General features: G+C 37.6%; 1 protein-coding gene across 3 annotated transcripts in view; it reads left to right on the top strand.

Annotated features, from left to right (window-relative positions):
* The window catches only part of zgc:162872 (BAR_ACAPs and ArfGap_ACAP domain-containing protein), a 184,476-nt gene that overhangs the window by 134,947 nt on the left and 34,684 nt on the right, over nucleotides 1-14,845 (top strand). For all 3 annotated transcript variants that reach the window (XR_007934257.1, XM_051923635.1, XM_051923636.1), the window contains exons 12-14: nucleotides 3,731-3,831; nucleotides 7,886-7,997; nucleotides 8,112-8,305. Coding sequence is in view for 2 of the 3 variants with exons in the window: in XM_051923635.1 (XP_051779595.1) it covers nucleotides 3,731-3,831; nucleotides 7,886-7,997; nucleotides 8,112-8,305 (407 nt within the window). In the remaining variant the exon portion in view is untranslated. The remainder of the gene's footprint in view (nucleotides 1-3,730; nucleotides 3,832-7,885; nucleotides 7,998-8,111; nucleotides 8,306-14,845) is intronic.

Raw genomic sequence — 14,845 nt, 5'->3', positions numbered from 1 at the left:
AATTTGTCCTCATAAAAGTGAGTGGCAGATTGTGACCTCTGTTTGACATATAGCTTTTTCCCACCCTAGGCTTGTTGCTGAAGGGCTAATCTATAGCTCAGTGTGATGCTCCTTTTAATAAAAGAGGTTAAAGAATAGATAATTGGATTATGCATATACTAGGGGTGGGCGGTATGACCAAAATTCTATATCACGGTATTTTTCTAAATTATCCCGGTTTCACGGTATTTGACGGTATTTTTTCCCATGTATGAGTGGATGTTAAACACATTTTCCACTGCAATTACTGGCTAAGAATAACTTATTCCACTGTCAAGAGCATTGTACATTGTACAAAAAAAACATTTTAATGTGCACACAAGTATTAATACAGGTTTGCATTGCCCCATAAAGTGATACTTTTCAAGGGGGTGGCACTAATGAAGAGAAGGAAATTACATTGCATGACAGATGCAGTCAAAATATAGAACCTTTTTATTTAACAAATTTTGCAAAAACTTAAATTATAATTTTGACAACATATTTTCAACCATCCAAAGAGGTATTTAGACTTAGGAAAATATCCAGAAGTGCTTGTCAAAAGTTGTATTGCACTGAACATGTCTTAGAAAAGGAATAAATAAATATTTTTTGCAAAACAACTACACTTTCTGTTAATGTTAACAATCTCTGTCCAGAAACATTAAGGAGGTGGGGTTGCTGTTTTATGTCAAACAGAATTTTAAATGCAAGTCCTCTTCAGTTGAACAATGAGCCCCATTTTAGTGAGGACACATGGCTTTGCCTGGAAAAGCAAATTCTTATTTTCAGTCTGTGTTATAGACCACAAATGCAGACAGTAATTTCAATGCACATCTTTTTAGTAATGTAAAAAGGCAAGTTTACAAGGGGATATTATAGTTATGGGGGACCTACTTAAATATTAACTGGAATAACCTTGCAAATAGCGGAGCACAGTATGTTAAAGAACTAATATGGGGTGAAGCCTGTCTAGATTTGGAATTTTGTAATAATCGGGATAGAATTGAGGGTTTAGAGGTGATTAAGTCAAGTGACCATAATTTAATATAATAAAATTCTCAGTGTTTTGGAAGAGTGTGGCTGCAAAGAGTAAAATTTAACTAAAAAAGTGGGAGTTCAGGGCTTGTGGATGGGTGCAAAATTGGCTCAGACACAGGAAGCAGAGGGGGTTATGGTGTGAGGAACCTTATCTGAACTGGCTGATGTTAACAATAGTGTTCTGCAGGGTAAGTGCTAGGGCTACTGCTATTTTTAACATACTTAAATCATATAAATCATTTATATAACAGGCTGGTTAAGTTTGCAGATAATTCCAAGATATGTGGATTGGCAGATAAACTGGTTAAACATTACAGTGGGACTTGGATAGTATACAGGCCTGGGCAGATTTATGGTAGATGAAATTTAATATCTGTATAAGTATTACACATAGGAAGTAAAAATATTAGCCTTAAATTCACAATGGGAGGTCTGAAAATTGAAAGTACACCTTATGAGAAGAATTTAGAGGTCATAGTGGACTCTACCCTATCATCTTCCAGTCAGTGTTCACAAGCCATTAGGAAAGCTAGCAGAATGTTAGGCTGTCTAGCACAATGTGTAGAGTCCAAGTCAAGGAGGTTATGCTCAAGTTTTATAACACACTGTTGAGGCCTCATCTGGAGTACTGTGTACCGTTTTGGTCTCCAGGCTACAAAAAGGACATAGCAGCACTTCAGAAAGTCCAGAGAAGAGTGACTGACTAGGCTGATTCCATGACTACAGGGGATGAATTAAGGCCAACTCCCACATGGAGTTTGCTAAAAGACACCTGAAGGACTCTGAGATGGTGAGAAATAAGATTCTCTGGTCTGATGAGACCAAGATAGAACTTTTTGGCCTTAATACTAAGCGGTATGTGTGGAGACAACCAGGCACTGCTCATCACTTGTCCAATACAGTCCCCACAGTGAAGCATGGCGGTGGCAGCATCATGCTGTGGGGGTGTTTTTCAGCTGCAGGGACAGGACGACTGGTTGCAATCGAGGGAAAGATGAATGCGGCCAAGTACAGGGATATCCTGGACAAAAACCTTCTCCAGAGTGCTAAGGACCTCAGACTGGGCCGAAGGTTTACCTTCCAACAAGACAATGACCCTAAGGCTTCACAACAACTCTGTGACTGTTCTTGAATGGCGCAGCCAGAGCCCTGACTTAAACCCAATTGAGCATCTCTGGAGAGACCTAAAAATGGCTGTCCACCAACATTTACCATCCAACCTGACAGAACTGGAGAGGATCTGCAAGGAGGAATGGCAGAGGATCCCCAAATCCAGGTGTGAAAAACTTGTTGCATCTTTCCCAAGAAGACTCATGGCTGTATTAGCTCAAAAGGGTGCTTCTACTAAATACTGAGCAAAGGGTCTGAATACTTAGGACCATGTGATATTTCAGTTTTTCTTTTTTAATAAATCTGCAACAATTTCAAAAATTCTTTTTTTTGTCTGTCAATATGGGGTGCTGTGTGTACATTAATGAGGAAAAAAATTAATTTAAATGATTTTAGCAAATGGCTGCAATATGACAAAGAGTGAAAAATTGAAGGGGTCTGAATACTTTCCGTACCCACTGTATGTTGTAAAGACTGTTCACTCACTATTTAATGTATTATTATTCATACGTTAGAGGAGTCTTGTGCAATTGTTGATGGACTGAGCACAATTCATTTCCTCTCTTCACTCACTGAACACTTTTCTTTCAATGTTTTTGTGTTTTTTTTTTTTTTGTTTTTTTTTAAGCTGTTGTCAACGTAATTCTTGTCTGTCCCTCTGCCTGAGCATCCACACACTAGTTATGCAACATGACATTTTGTGTACCGCAACAGCTTTTTAAATTTTGTTTTGCCATCACACCTACAGGTTTTAATTTAACAAATTTAATGTCCTACTGAAGTGTACACACCGCTTTGATTATTTTATGTAGTGTTGAGCATTGTGTGCAGCTTTGAAAAGTTCCCCATTTTCTGTACATGAGCAGAGCCTTTTTTTTTTTTTTATAAATTTTGCTAATTGGTTGCAAAAAGGTCACTTTTTTTGGTTTTTGTTTTTAACCATAAAATGGATAGATTATAATGTTTGTGATGTTTTGCACCATTACTGTCACCATTATCAACAGAATAGAATCACTTTCCTTTTGCTTATTAAAAGAATGTAATTAATTTAAATTCATGCAGATTTGCTAACTAGTGAAAGACAGAAGGTCCTCTCCAAGTCATTAGCTAGAAAAGAATGCCTGCCATAATACTGTTTTATTCTCTGCCAAGGGCAAAAATAATCATTTACAATGATTTGTTTCAATGGGGCTTTTCTTATTGCTTACTGTATAAGATCAATGATAGAAAAGTCATTTTTTACATTTTTGTGTCACTACATTGTTGAATATTTTCTTTACAATTCTTTAGTTTCCAGAACACACAGTTTCACTGCAGCCTTCCAGTTACCTCAGCCATTTGGTTACAACTCTTAACCTCACAATGTCTTCTAAATATCTGACAAGTTAGGAATAATTTTTCCTTCTGAAGACTTCATATGTTTATATTTTATCCTCATTCTTTAATACAGAATCAGGCATAGTTCACTTAAGTTTCCAGATGGTTGGTAAGCAAAACTGATACTTTTTCATGTAACTTCAGATTAAGTGATGACTCCATTATTATTTCTTATTTTTTTTAGGAAGACCCAGTCCTTATGTTTGATGATTTGAGACTGTGCACTGTGAAAGCTTTGGACAACATTGAACGTCGCTTTTCTTTTGAGGTGGTCTCTGTCCAAAAGTAAGGGGAAATGACTTTTAAATATTTGGTTTTGTCTTCATTTTAATTTTATTTCTATTGAGCTTCCATTGTCACAAAATAACAACAATATCATTTATTTATATAGCACATTTTCATACAAATGATGTAGCTCAAAGTGTTTTACAAGATAAAGAAAAAAATATAAAAATAAAATTAGGTAATACTACTTAACAAAGAATAAAGTAAGGTCCGACGGCCAGGGAGGACAGAAAATACAAAAACAAACTCCATAGGGCTGGACAAAAAAACAATCTGCAGGGGTTCCAGGCCATGAGACTGCCCAGCCCCCACTAGGCATTCTACCTAACCATAAATGATCTCAGTCAGTCCTCATGGTGTTCAGGCTTCACATGGAAGAACTTGATGATGATGGTCATGTGGACCTCTGGTCTTCAATCCATTAATATAGGGACTGCAAGGTGCTTTGATCAGGTGGTGATGGTGCAGATCGCCACCACAGAAAACCAGAAAAAGGACAGCAGAGAAAGAAGGGGTTAGTACAGATTTCGGAGCCATGAAAAAAAAAATTAAATGAATACAGTAATCCCTCCTCCATCGCGGGGGTTGCGTTCCAGAGCCACCCGCGAAATAAGAAAATCCGCGAAGTAGAAACCATATGTTTATATGGTTATTTTTATATGGTCATGCTTGGGTCACAGATTTGCGCAGAAACACAGGAGGTTGTAGAGAGACAGGAACGTTATTCAAACACTGCAAACAAACATTTGTCTCTTTTTCAAAAGTTTAAACTGTGCTCCATGACAAGACAGAGATGACAGTTCTGTCTCACAATTAAAAGAATGCAAACATATCTTCCTCTTCAAAGGAGTGCGTTTCAGGAGCACAGAATGTCACATAGATAGAGAGAAAAGCAAACAAATCAATAGGGCTGTTTGGCTTAAGTATGCGAAGCACCGCGGCACAAAGCTGTTGAAGGCGGCAGCTCACACCCCCTCCGTCAGGAGCAGACAAAGAGAGAGAGAGAGTTAGAGAGAGACAGAGTTTGTTTTTCAAGCACAAATCAATACGTGCCCTTCGAGCTTTTAAGTATGCGAAGCACCAGCTGCACAAAAGATAGCAACGTGAAGATAATCTTTCAGCATTTTTAGACGAGTGTCCGTATCGTCTTGGTGTGCGAACAGCCCCCCTGCTCAATCCCCCTACGTCAGGATAGAGAAAGTCAATGCAAGAGAAAGAGAAAAGTAAGCTGCGTAGCTTCTCAGCCATCTGCCAATAGCGTCCCTTGTATGAAATCAACTGGGCAAACCAACTGAGGAAGCATGTACCAGAAATTAAAAGACCCATTGTCCGCAGAAACCCACGAAGCAGCGAAAAATCCGCGATATATATTTAAATATGCTTACATATAAAATCCGCGATGGAGTGAAGCCGCGAAAGGCGAAGCGCGATATAGCGAGGGATTACTGTATACAGAATATCAGGGTTACACTAAAATGAAGCTATGAGAAAGCCATGTTAAAATAATGTTTTTAGCATTATTTTTTAAAGTGCTCCACAGTATTAGCCTGGCGAATTTCTGTCGGTAAGCTATTGCAGATTTTAGGTACATAACAGCAGAAGGCCGTCTCACCACTTCTTTTAAGTTTAGATATTGGACTTATAAGCAGACACTCATCTGAAGATCTAAGGTTACAATTTGGAGTGTAAGGTGAAAGGCATTCTGAAATACAGGATGGAGCAAGATTTTTTAAGGCTTTGTAAACCATAAGCAGTATTTTAAATAAATGGCACGGGTAACCAATGTAGTGACATCAAAACTGGAGAGATGTGCTCAGATTTTCTTTTCCTAGTTAAGATTCTGGCCGCTGCATTCTGTACTAGTTGCAGTCGATTGATGTCTTTTTCTGAGAGGAGGAGTGCGTTACAGTAATCTAGTTTGAACTAATTTTTCAGCATCTTGGTGATCAATGGAATCAAATGCAGCACTCAGATCTAAGAGGATGAGAACAGATAAATGGCCTTTGTTTGCATTTACCCGCAAGTCATTTACTACTTTAACTAGCGCAGTTTCTGTACTGTGATTTGTTCTAAAACCTGACTAAAACTTGTCAAGAATAGAATGTTATTCATGTGATCATTTAGCTGCATAATGACGGCCTTTTCTAGGATTTTACTTAAGAAAGGCAGGTTAGAAATATATCTAAAATTTTCAAAAACAGAGGAGTCGAGATTATTTTTCTTGAGTCAGGGGTTTAACAACAGCAGTCTTAAGACAGTCTGGAAAGACCCCCATATCAGATAATTCTTTGAAAAAACTTGTTGGTATTGGATCAAGGACTCAGGTGGTGGCCCTCAGCTGAGAAATTATTTTATATAAAATGGGTAAATCTATCCTGGTGAAAGAATTTAATTAGCTTAAAATGGAATACCGGGGTTTAGGTGGATCAGTATTGGGGGGATGTACTATATTTCTAATATCATTAATTTTCTGATTAAAAAATATAGCAAAAGCCTCAAGTTCCACTGGAAGTTTTTTGGAGATATTCCATTGAGAGACTTGGTATTAGCAAACAATCAACTGTAGAGAATAAAAACTCTGATTGCTAGCATTGTTATTTATAATTTTATAGAAATAGCACTGTCTCTCAAGATGAACTATGTTGTTGTATTCTGTTATTTTAACCTTCAATATCTCATAGTGGATAATCAGTTTAGTTTTTCTCCATTTAGATTCAGCTGTCAGACATGTTTTCTTTAAATCAGACACTGTTTGCGTCTTCCATGGTGTAACAGTGCTGGAGGATTTTTTAACTGTTTTTTCAGGAATCAGAGGCAGCTCTCACTTTAGTATTAAAATTTTCCACCTTACTATTTACATTTTTATCACTATTAGTAGTATATTCAGGCCCATTAGCTATTTGTGGAGTTTACATAATCTTCCCTTGTCTCCATGCTTTGTCACCTCTTGGGTATTTGGCTTTTCTCCCATATTCTAGAGATGTACAGTATGCATGTTGGATAGATTATTGTCTCTAATCGTTGTCCTTGTGTGGCTGTGTGCATTATTATGCCTTATGATGGACTGTCATCTCATTCAGGCTTATTTCCTGCCTTGCTCTGAATCCTGCAGGGATAGACTCCAACTCTCCATTCAAAATTGGATTTAGTAGGTTGAGTAAATGTACAGTGCATGCTATGTTGTAATCAGCAGTGATGAGCAGAAATATGTTACGATCAATATATTTTTTATTTCTCTCTCTCTCTTTACTCATTGAGTTTGTTTTTGTATTAAAAAATATTTATTTTTTAAAGCATTCCTTTCATGAGTTGACACAGCCTTTAAATAGGATATTTATATCTGCTTTTGCTAACTGACTGAAAAAAATATGCTGGTATTCAGAGATTGCAAAATATTAAAACTAATTGAATTAAAATAAAAGCAAGGTTAATTGACCTATAAAAGAACTACAGCAGATGGAAGAAGTGGCATCACTATTGAGTGACTCCAACATTAGATGAATTTCCATATGGCAGTTCTTCAAACAACATTTGTATAATCTGGAACAATTATGTAAACATCCACAAACTATGCATAGTAGATGAGCTCTGGGACCACTGAGGCTCCAGCTCTCATAGAATTTGACCATGGGTCCCTTAAGTTTTATAGAGTTGTTCTTTTTTCTCTCATCTGTTGCCTCCATGCCTTAAGGAAATTAGATGTTTTATTATGTATTAGTTTTTGATATATTATTTCTATGTCTGTGATGAAGCATGTTTGCCAATCTTTACAGCTGTCTATGCCATCATCTTCTGAAGGGTGCTGTACAGAACTAACTTGAATTAAATTCAGTTGAATTTAAAAGGACTGTGTGTTACTGGTGCAGGATCCACAGGGAGCTCTGCTGTCCTTATCATAATCAACTGGCTCATAGCAAAGCAGTCTGAATATTTTTTTGAGTGTCATTAGCCAGATGGCACACCAACAGAACAGGAAACTAATTTTTCTGTGTAGCCTTATCTGCCTGTTTACTTCAACATGAGAACCACATACTTTTCTTGTTAATTTGTCCAGGAGCTGCATGCTGCAAACTGATACGGAAGGCCTGAGGAGGGCTTGGGTTGCATCCATTCAGGGCAGTATTGATATGGCCTACCGGGACAAGACCGAATCAACTTATCCACAGGTTGAAAACATTTCCAAACTGTATTTTACTGACTGCTAGAAAATTACTTAAAAGAATTTCAGAGAAAATATTTTTGACACTATTACAGTCTTGCCTCTTCATATTTCCCTACAGGCTGTGCTCAGTCAACCTTCCCTTTCAGCCACTGATGTTCAGCAAAACACATCTTCTGGCAAGGCATCTATCTTAAGGGTTGTGCAGCAGGGAGGTGGGAACCATCAGTGTTGTGACTGTGGGCAGCCTGAGCCACGGTGGGCCAGCATTAACCTGGGCATTACCCTCTGCATTGAGTGTTCAGGGATCCACAGGTATGTTCAGTCTGGATATGGTGTTGTCAGTTGTGTCCCTTTAAATAGCAAAGAAGCACTATCAACCAATGCATATGTATGTGTATATATGTATGGTATGTATGCTTTAGTGCAGGGGTTCTCAATGTCGGTCTTGGGGGACCCCCTGTGGCTGCAGCTTCTGTTTTTAATTGGAATCCTGTGCTAATTAAGTGAACTGTTCTTGGCCAGATTCTGTGTTTTGGGAACAATATAGAAATTAGAAAACTAAGTTTGGTAAAAAAAAAATATATACATATACTAGGGGGCTGTGCCCCCTGCTCGCTTCGGTCACCAACCCCCATGCTTACGCTACGTGCTAGCCTCTTTGCCGTTCTATTGCTCACATGTGGGGATGTACAATTTAAACAGATTTTTATTTTCATGAGAATTGTTACATATGTATAATAGAACTATTTTACATTACAGCGAGTAATTAACCATATTCAAAAAGAGTAAAATGTAATAATTTGAAAGTAAATTATGTTTCATGTTGCATTAGAGTTATTCATTGATAATACGATTTTGTTCTGTTTGGCTTTAAAATTAACACGTAAATACTTTTTAAACTTATACTTTTACTGTAAAACTTCAGTAAAAACAACTTTTAAATTAAGTTTTCATCAATATCGCATTGAATTGAATATAACTGCCCGTTTCTTTCTCTCTATTAAATAAAACAACTTTTTCGAATGTTTGGCTTTGAGATTTGTTAATTGTCTTTGCAAAAGCTATTCTAACAGGAAACTGTTAATGTTTTAATATGAATGACATATCAATATCTCCTTTGTTGTCTAATGTTATCCCCTGAAGATGTACTACATTACCTTTCTTGGATACATCCTTCTTTCTACAGTAATTCGTGCGGTGGAAGACCAGATGGTGTTAACAGTTGTAGTTATTCTTTGGGATATTGCAAGTTGATGTTTTCATGTTCTGCACAATTACTACCAACTGTTTCAGCATAGTCTGTTGTTACGCATTTAACCAATTTGCCGTTTAACCGATCAACATTTTTGGCGTTAATTTGTTTGACTTCATCTTTCTCGCTGCTAGGATTCCCCGTGTACTCATTTTTTCTGTTGATAACTCTTCGTGATAAAATTCTTCAATAAGATTTGGACAAAGTACATCTTTAATTGGGAACTTAAAGTGATGAAAACTTTAAAATTTATAAGAGCTGAGAGAGCAGAAAATGTGTCTGTCAAAAGCATTCACATGAATAAGAGGTGTTATTACCGTGTGCATGGTTGAAAATGGTTGACAGGAGGGCATGACTTGAAAAAAATCTCATGGCCAAGGTCTCAACTCGCGGGACTTGAAAAAATCTTCCAAAAAGTCTCGCCTTGTCGCAGGATTTTTTTTTATTATAATAAAATAGAGATATATAAAATATACTAAGCAGTTATATGGGAAAATTTTTTTTTTCTTTTGTTTTTCTTGATGTTCATTATATTTTTCCCAGGTGTTCTAATTGTTTAATTAATTCATTGTTTTCTAATTAGTGGGTCTGACGCTAAAATAGTCTTTCACGATTCAGTGTTGTTTGCCTGGGTGACTGTCCTGCTCATTTTTAATTGTCATTACAGTAATCCCTCCTCGATCGCGGGGGTTGCGTTCCAGAACCCCCCGCGAAAGGTGAAAATCTGCGAAGTAAAAACCATATGGTTATATGGTTATTTTTATATATTTTAAGCCCTTATAAACTCTCCCACACTATTATAAACATTTCCTGCACAATTGTACAGCATAAACCCTTTGTATTCTCTTAGGCGGAGTGGTGGCTCTGAGGCTAGGGATCTGCACTGGCAATTGGAAGGTTGCCGGTTCGAATCCCGTAAATGCCAATAGGGACTCTGCTCTGTTGGGCCCTTGAGCAAGGCCCTTAACCTGCAATTGCTGAGCGCTTTGAGTAGTGAGAAAAGCGCTATATAAATGCAAAGAATTATTATATTATTATTAGATATTAGGTAAGATTCGTTGAAATGATGTATGTAAACACACTGTTTATATACAGTAAAACCTATATATTATTTTAAAGATATCAGGTGTCTCCGATATCACATATGTTACAGCCATTATGACAGACAGGCAACCAACAACAAATACGTACAATGCAAGAAAAATTGTATACAGTAAAATGTGTGTACAGTGACACTAAACTATGTACATGTAATAAGTACTGTACATAGAAAATTAATTATGGTTACTCACCAACAAAGACACGACGACTTGTCCGATAACGATGCGTTTAATTTTACTGCACAACAAAGGAGAGCTTACAGCTCTTCTAAAGGAGCCTCTTCAGGCGACTGTGTAGCACCTCCGTTGTTCTTCTTCCGGCAGTCTTCAATCCAAATCCCTAAAGCAGATTCCATCCGGACTACTGCCTTATTACATCCACTTACAACTCGGTTTGCGCCCTGGTTAAAGGACACTGTGGCCGTAGATCTTATATGCTTTTCCTCCTTTTTAAATAAAAAGAATCGTGGACTCATTGATGCCGTAATGGTGTCCTACAGCAGTGTAGCTGTTCCCTGCCTTCAACATATCCAAAACTTTTACATTTTCGGCAATCGTTAGCATCTTCCGTTTGCGCTTGGGCACGGCCCCTGAAGCAGTAGCAGGAGCAGATCGTTTTGGAGCCATAACGAAGGGCTTGACTATGCACAAAGATAAACAAAAAAGAGCACAAAAGTTAACTCTTTACACAGCGAAACACGTTGATGCTGAATGAGCGAGACGAGACTTCCTGGTTAACGCAGCAGAATCGAATTTGGTGCTCCGTTGCTGAGCCAATCAGCACACAGGACCTTAACTGCGTGCTCTGATTGGGTAGCTTCTTAGCCATCCCCCAATAGCGTCCCTTGTATGAAATCAACTTGGCAAACTAACTGAAGATGCATGTACCAGAAGTAAAAAGACCCATTGTCCACAGAAACCCGCGAAGCAGCGAAAAATCCGCATTATATATTTAGATATGCTTACATATAAAATCCGCGATAGAGGGAAGCCGCGAAAGTCGGAAGCGCGATACAGCGAAAGATTACTGTATTAAGATACAATGAAGGGAGCAAACTGCACAGAGAAAGGGTATAAAATATAATGAAATCAATAAAATCGAGTTAAGCATTTAAATCTATAGCAAAAGCAGAAATATTTCTAAGTGTCTTATGAATGTAAAAATCATGCCTCTGTGCTTTCTTAATGTAGAATAAGAGAAGAGAAAAAAGTACCAGCTAATTAATTGAGATCAGTGTAATCAGTTGTCACTGATTATGAATCTGGTTTAAGCAAAAACCTGAAGCCTCAGTGGGCCCCCAGTACCAACTTTGAGAACCCTTGCTTTAGTGGCATATTTTTAGCTGCTTAATCAATACCCTAGTCATTGAGCTTACCTCTCATTATTTTTTTTTTTTCGTTGGACATAACTATTGGTATTAACCTATAAAATTCAACATTTTTGCATGACATCTAGAAACAACAAAGAAGCTGCCTCCCAAATTTTAACTTTTATTGCAGCAAGTAAATCAATAAGTACAGTATATAAATACAGTGCAGTTGCATCCTACTGCATGACACTTCTAAATGCAACACACATAAGCTAAACTAATGAGTGAGCGAGCCTAAACTCTTCAGGTGACACATACTCATTTATCATGCTCAGACACATTTTGCATCTGCTTAGCTATTTAATTCTCAACAGCTCTTAAGTGTAGACTTTACCATATAAGGAAGACTGCGATAGGTTTTTTAGTAGACATACTCATTTGTCTTGTCTTTGTTTCCTGTATAGGCTTTGGTTTCTATAGCAACCCTAAACAATTAAGTGGAACTTCACATCTCATGTTGAATGAGCACTTCCAGAAAACAAAGGCACATATTTAGGCTGAGAGTGTTCGTTAAAAATCTTAATTTAAACTTAAGCAGCTACCATATCACTGTGTTTATTTATTTATAGTATATATGTATATGAATATTACACTATTTTTTTGTTTGTTTTTTATAATTATTCCTAAAATAGCAGCCCTGAAGTTGAAAACTATGTAGTCAGTGTGGTGTAGTGCTTAAGGCTTTTGGACTTCAAACCCTCAAGTTGTGGGTTAAATTTCCCACTCTTAACACTTGGTGACCACGAGCAAGTCACTTCACCTGCCTGTGCTCCAAATGGAAAAAAAAGGAAATTTATCCAAGGTGACTAACAACATTTGAAATACAATTGGTTAAAGTCATTGGTCAAATAAAAAAATATGATGAGAATAAACATTTAAATCAATAAAATAGTCATTTAAAACCTTTATATCTAAAACAAATACAGTGGAACCTCGGTTTGCGAGTAACTTGGTTTACGAGTGTTTTGCAAGACGAGCAAAAATTTTTAATAAATTTTGACTTGATAAACGAGCAAGGTCTTGCAGTACGAGTAGTATGTATACGCTTTGTCTGCTGAGTGTCATGTGATCACAACTGAGCTGATGGTTCTTCTCTCTCTCTCTCGCTGCGGGATTGTGGGCAATCGTCTCCTATATCCCATCTGAGTCGGCGTGCCTCACTCATATAGTCGACATCCGTGTGATTGTATACTGTTTAGTACAGCATTAGCATTGTCACTGTGTGTGTGCGCGCGCACTCGTGTGTGTGTGCGCTCGCGTGCGCGCGCGTGTGTGCTGTGACGTGCGAAGCCCCGTCTTGCACCCTAAAACACGAAGCTGAGTCACAGTACTTTAGCAACACCAGCTTTATTCAGCTTGAAACAGCAACAGAGCGGTTATTTATACACAGACACAGCAGTCAGGCAGGGCCCTGCACATTTATAATGTTCCTTGTTCCTTGTATCACCCATCGACGGCAGGCGCTTATAGCATGTCCGCGATCTTTTCAGATTCGCTTTTACAGCGAACTGCTATAGCGCTGGGAGACTGCGATTGCTTTGGGACGCTCTTTCACGTGTCGTCCCGTTGGGTGGAATCCCACAAGAGTTTAGAAAGTCACTCACACCAGCCATGATTCTTTTCAAAGGTAAAGTGCAGGTTAATTTGTTTTATGTATTTTTACTTTATATTTTGTATTAATCATTTTTATATGAATAGTTTTGGGTTCTGGAACAAATCATCTGAATTTCCATTATTTCTTATGGGGAAATTCACTTTGATATACGAGTACTTTGGACTACGAGCACGTTTCCGGAATGAATTATGCTCGCAAACAGAGATTCCACTGTATTGCTAAAATTAGCAACAACTTTTTGACCTCAAAGAGTCTTCCATTTAGCAAAACTAATTTCTGTCATACGTGTAAAAGCAGCTGAATTTGAAAGGAAATTTTCTGCACTAAAAAGATTCAAAATCTAAGGAATTGCATGATTCAAAATATTCAAATGATTTGACACTGATTTCTTTAGGGGGTCCAGATCCAGGTGAGCTTGATTATACAAAGGCTCCAAATAACTGAGCTATCATAAAGAAGAGAAGCATTAAAATACAAAAGGTTGTGCTTTGTTTTAATTACTTAATGATTTTATTATACTGTACATTTTTGATCAAATGGGTATTCATTGAATCTCGCCTGACTGGAAAAAAGTGTCTGGAGAGAATGTTTTTAATAGGTTTTTTGTTAAAAAGTTGACATACAAGGTGGTGGCAGGAAATGTGAAAAAGTGGAGAAAAGCGCAAAATGTACTATTGCTTGTGTCAGTCAGTATGTGATGCCCAAGTTATCACTTCCATAATCAAATCTGGCATGTTCTTTGGTAAGAGATCCAATTCGTGAGAACCTCCCCTAATAAATCCTGATGTTACTGCATCCATTAGTAGAGTTTTAATGTCCAGTACTCATGAATAACAAAGGGCATCACTTCAAGTTGAAGACCATTTTCTATCCAGTACTCATGAATAACAAAGGGCATCACTTCTTCAAGTTGAAGACCGTTTTCTGCCACCTAATGTAGTTGAGGCAAGTGACTAATTCTGTTCTCACCCTTGAAGGGTCAACAAGATCTCGGCTCTATTTGCCAGAGGTCATATATGACCCTTTTCGGGGTAGAGGTATTTAGGCCTAATGCCACTCCTCCATAAGTATCACTCTCTCTTTCTCTCTCTCATCTGGCATCCCGTAAGACCATTGATCCAGGAGAATGTCTATCGTCTTGCTACCACAACAGGACTGGCTTCCTACCAGAAGCTTAGGCATCCCTGGCAGTTCCTGAGTTGTCTTTCTGAGCCATTCAATCTACTTACAGGATTTATTTCTTTTTACACTTTTCCTTTGATCCAGGCATAGCTACATATGTTACATATGCTAATTTTTTTTAACCTTTCATCATTTTTGCTGCCATAAGTGTGTACAGCTTTATAAACTGGTTTTTATCCTTGTTCACTTTTAAACTGTCACTTTCAAAGTGCTACACAAAGGTAATCCATGTCCTATATTTTTTTCATTAGAGTTTAAATCTGCTTAGCCATTCTAAGAATAACATGGTTATGTTGTGCTTTTCATGCCAATCCATTATACTTTCAGTTCTGT

Source organism: Erpetoichthys calabaricus, chromosome 2, assembly GCF_900747795.2.
Source record: "Erpetoichthys calabaricus chromosome 2, fErpCal1.3, whole genome shotgun sequence".
Taxonomy (NCBI): domain Eukaryota; kingdom Metazoa; phylum Chordata; class Cladistia; order Polypteriformes; family Polypteridae; genus Erpetoichthys; species Erpetoichthys calabaricus.
This window is presented reverse-complemented; position numbering and strand designations above follow the sequence as displayed.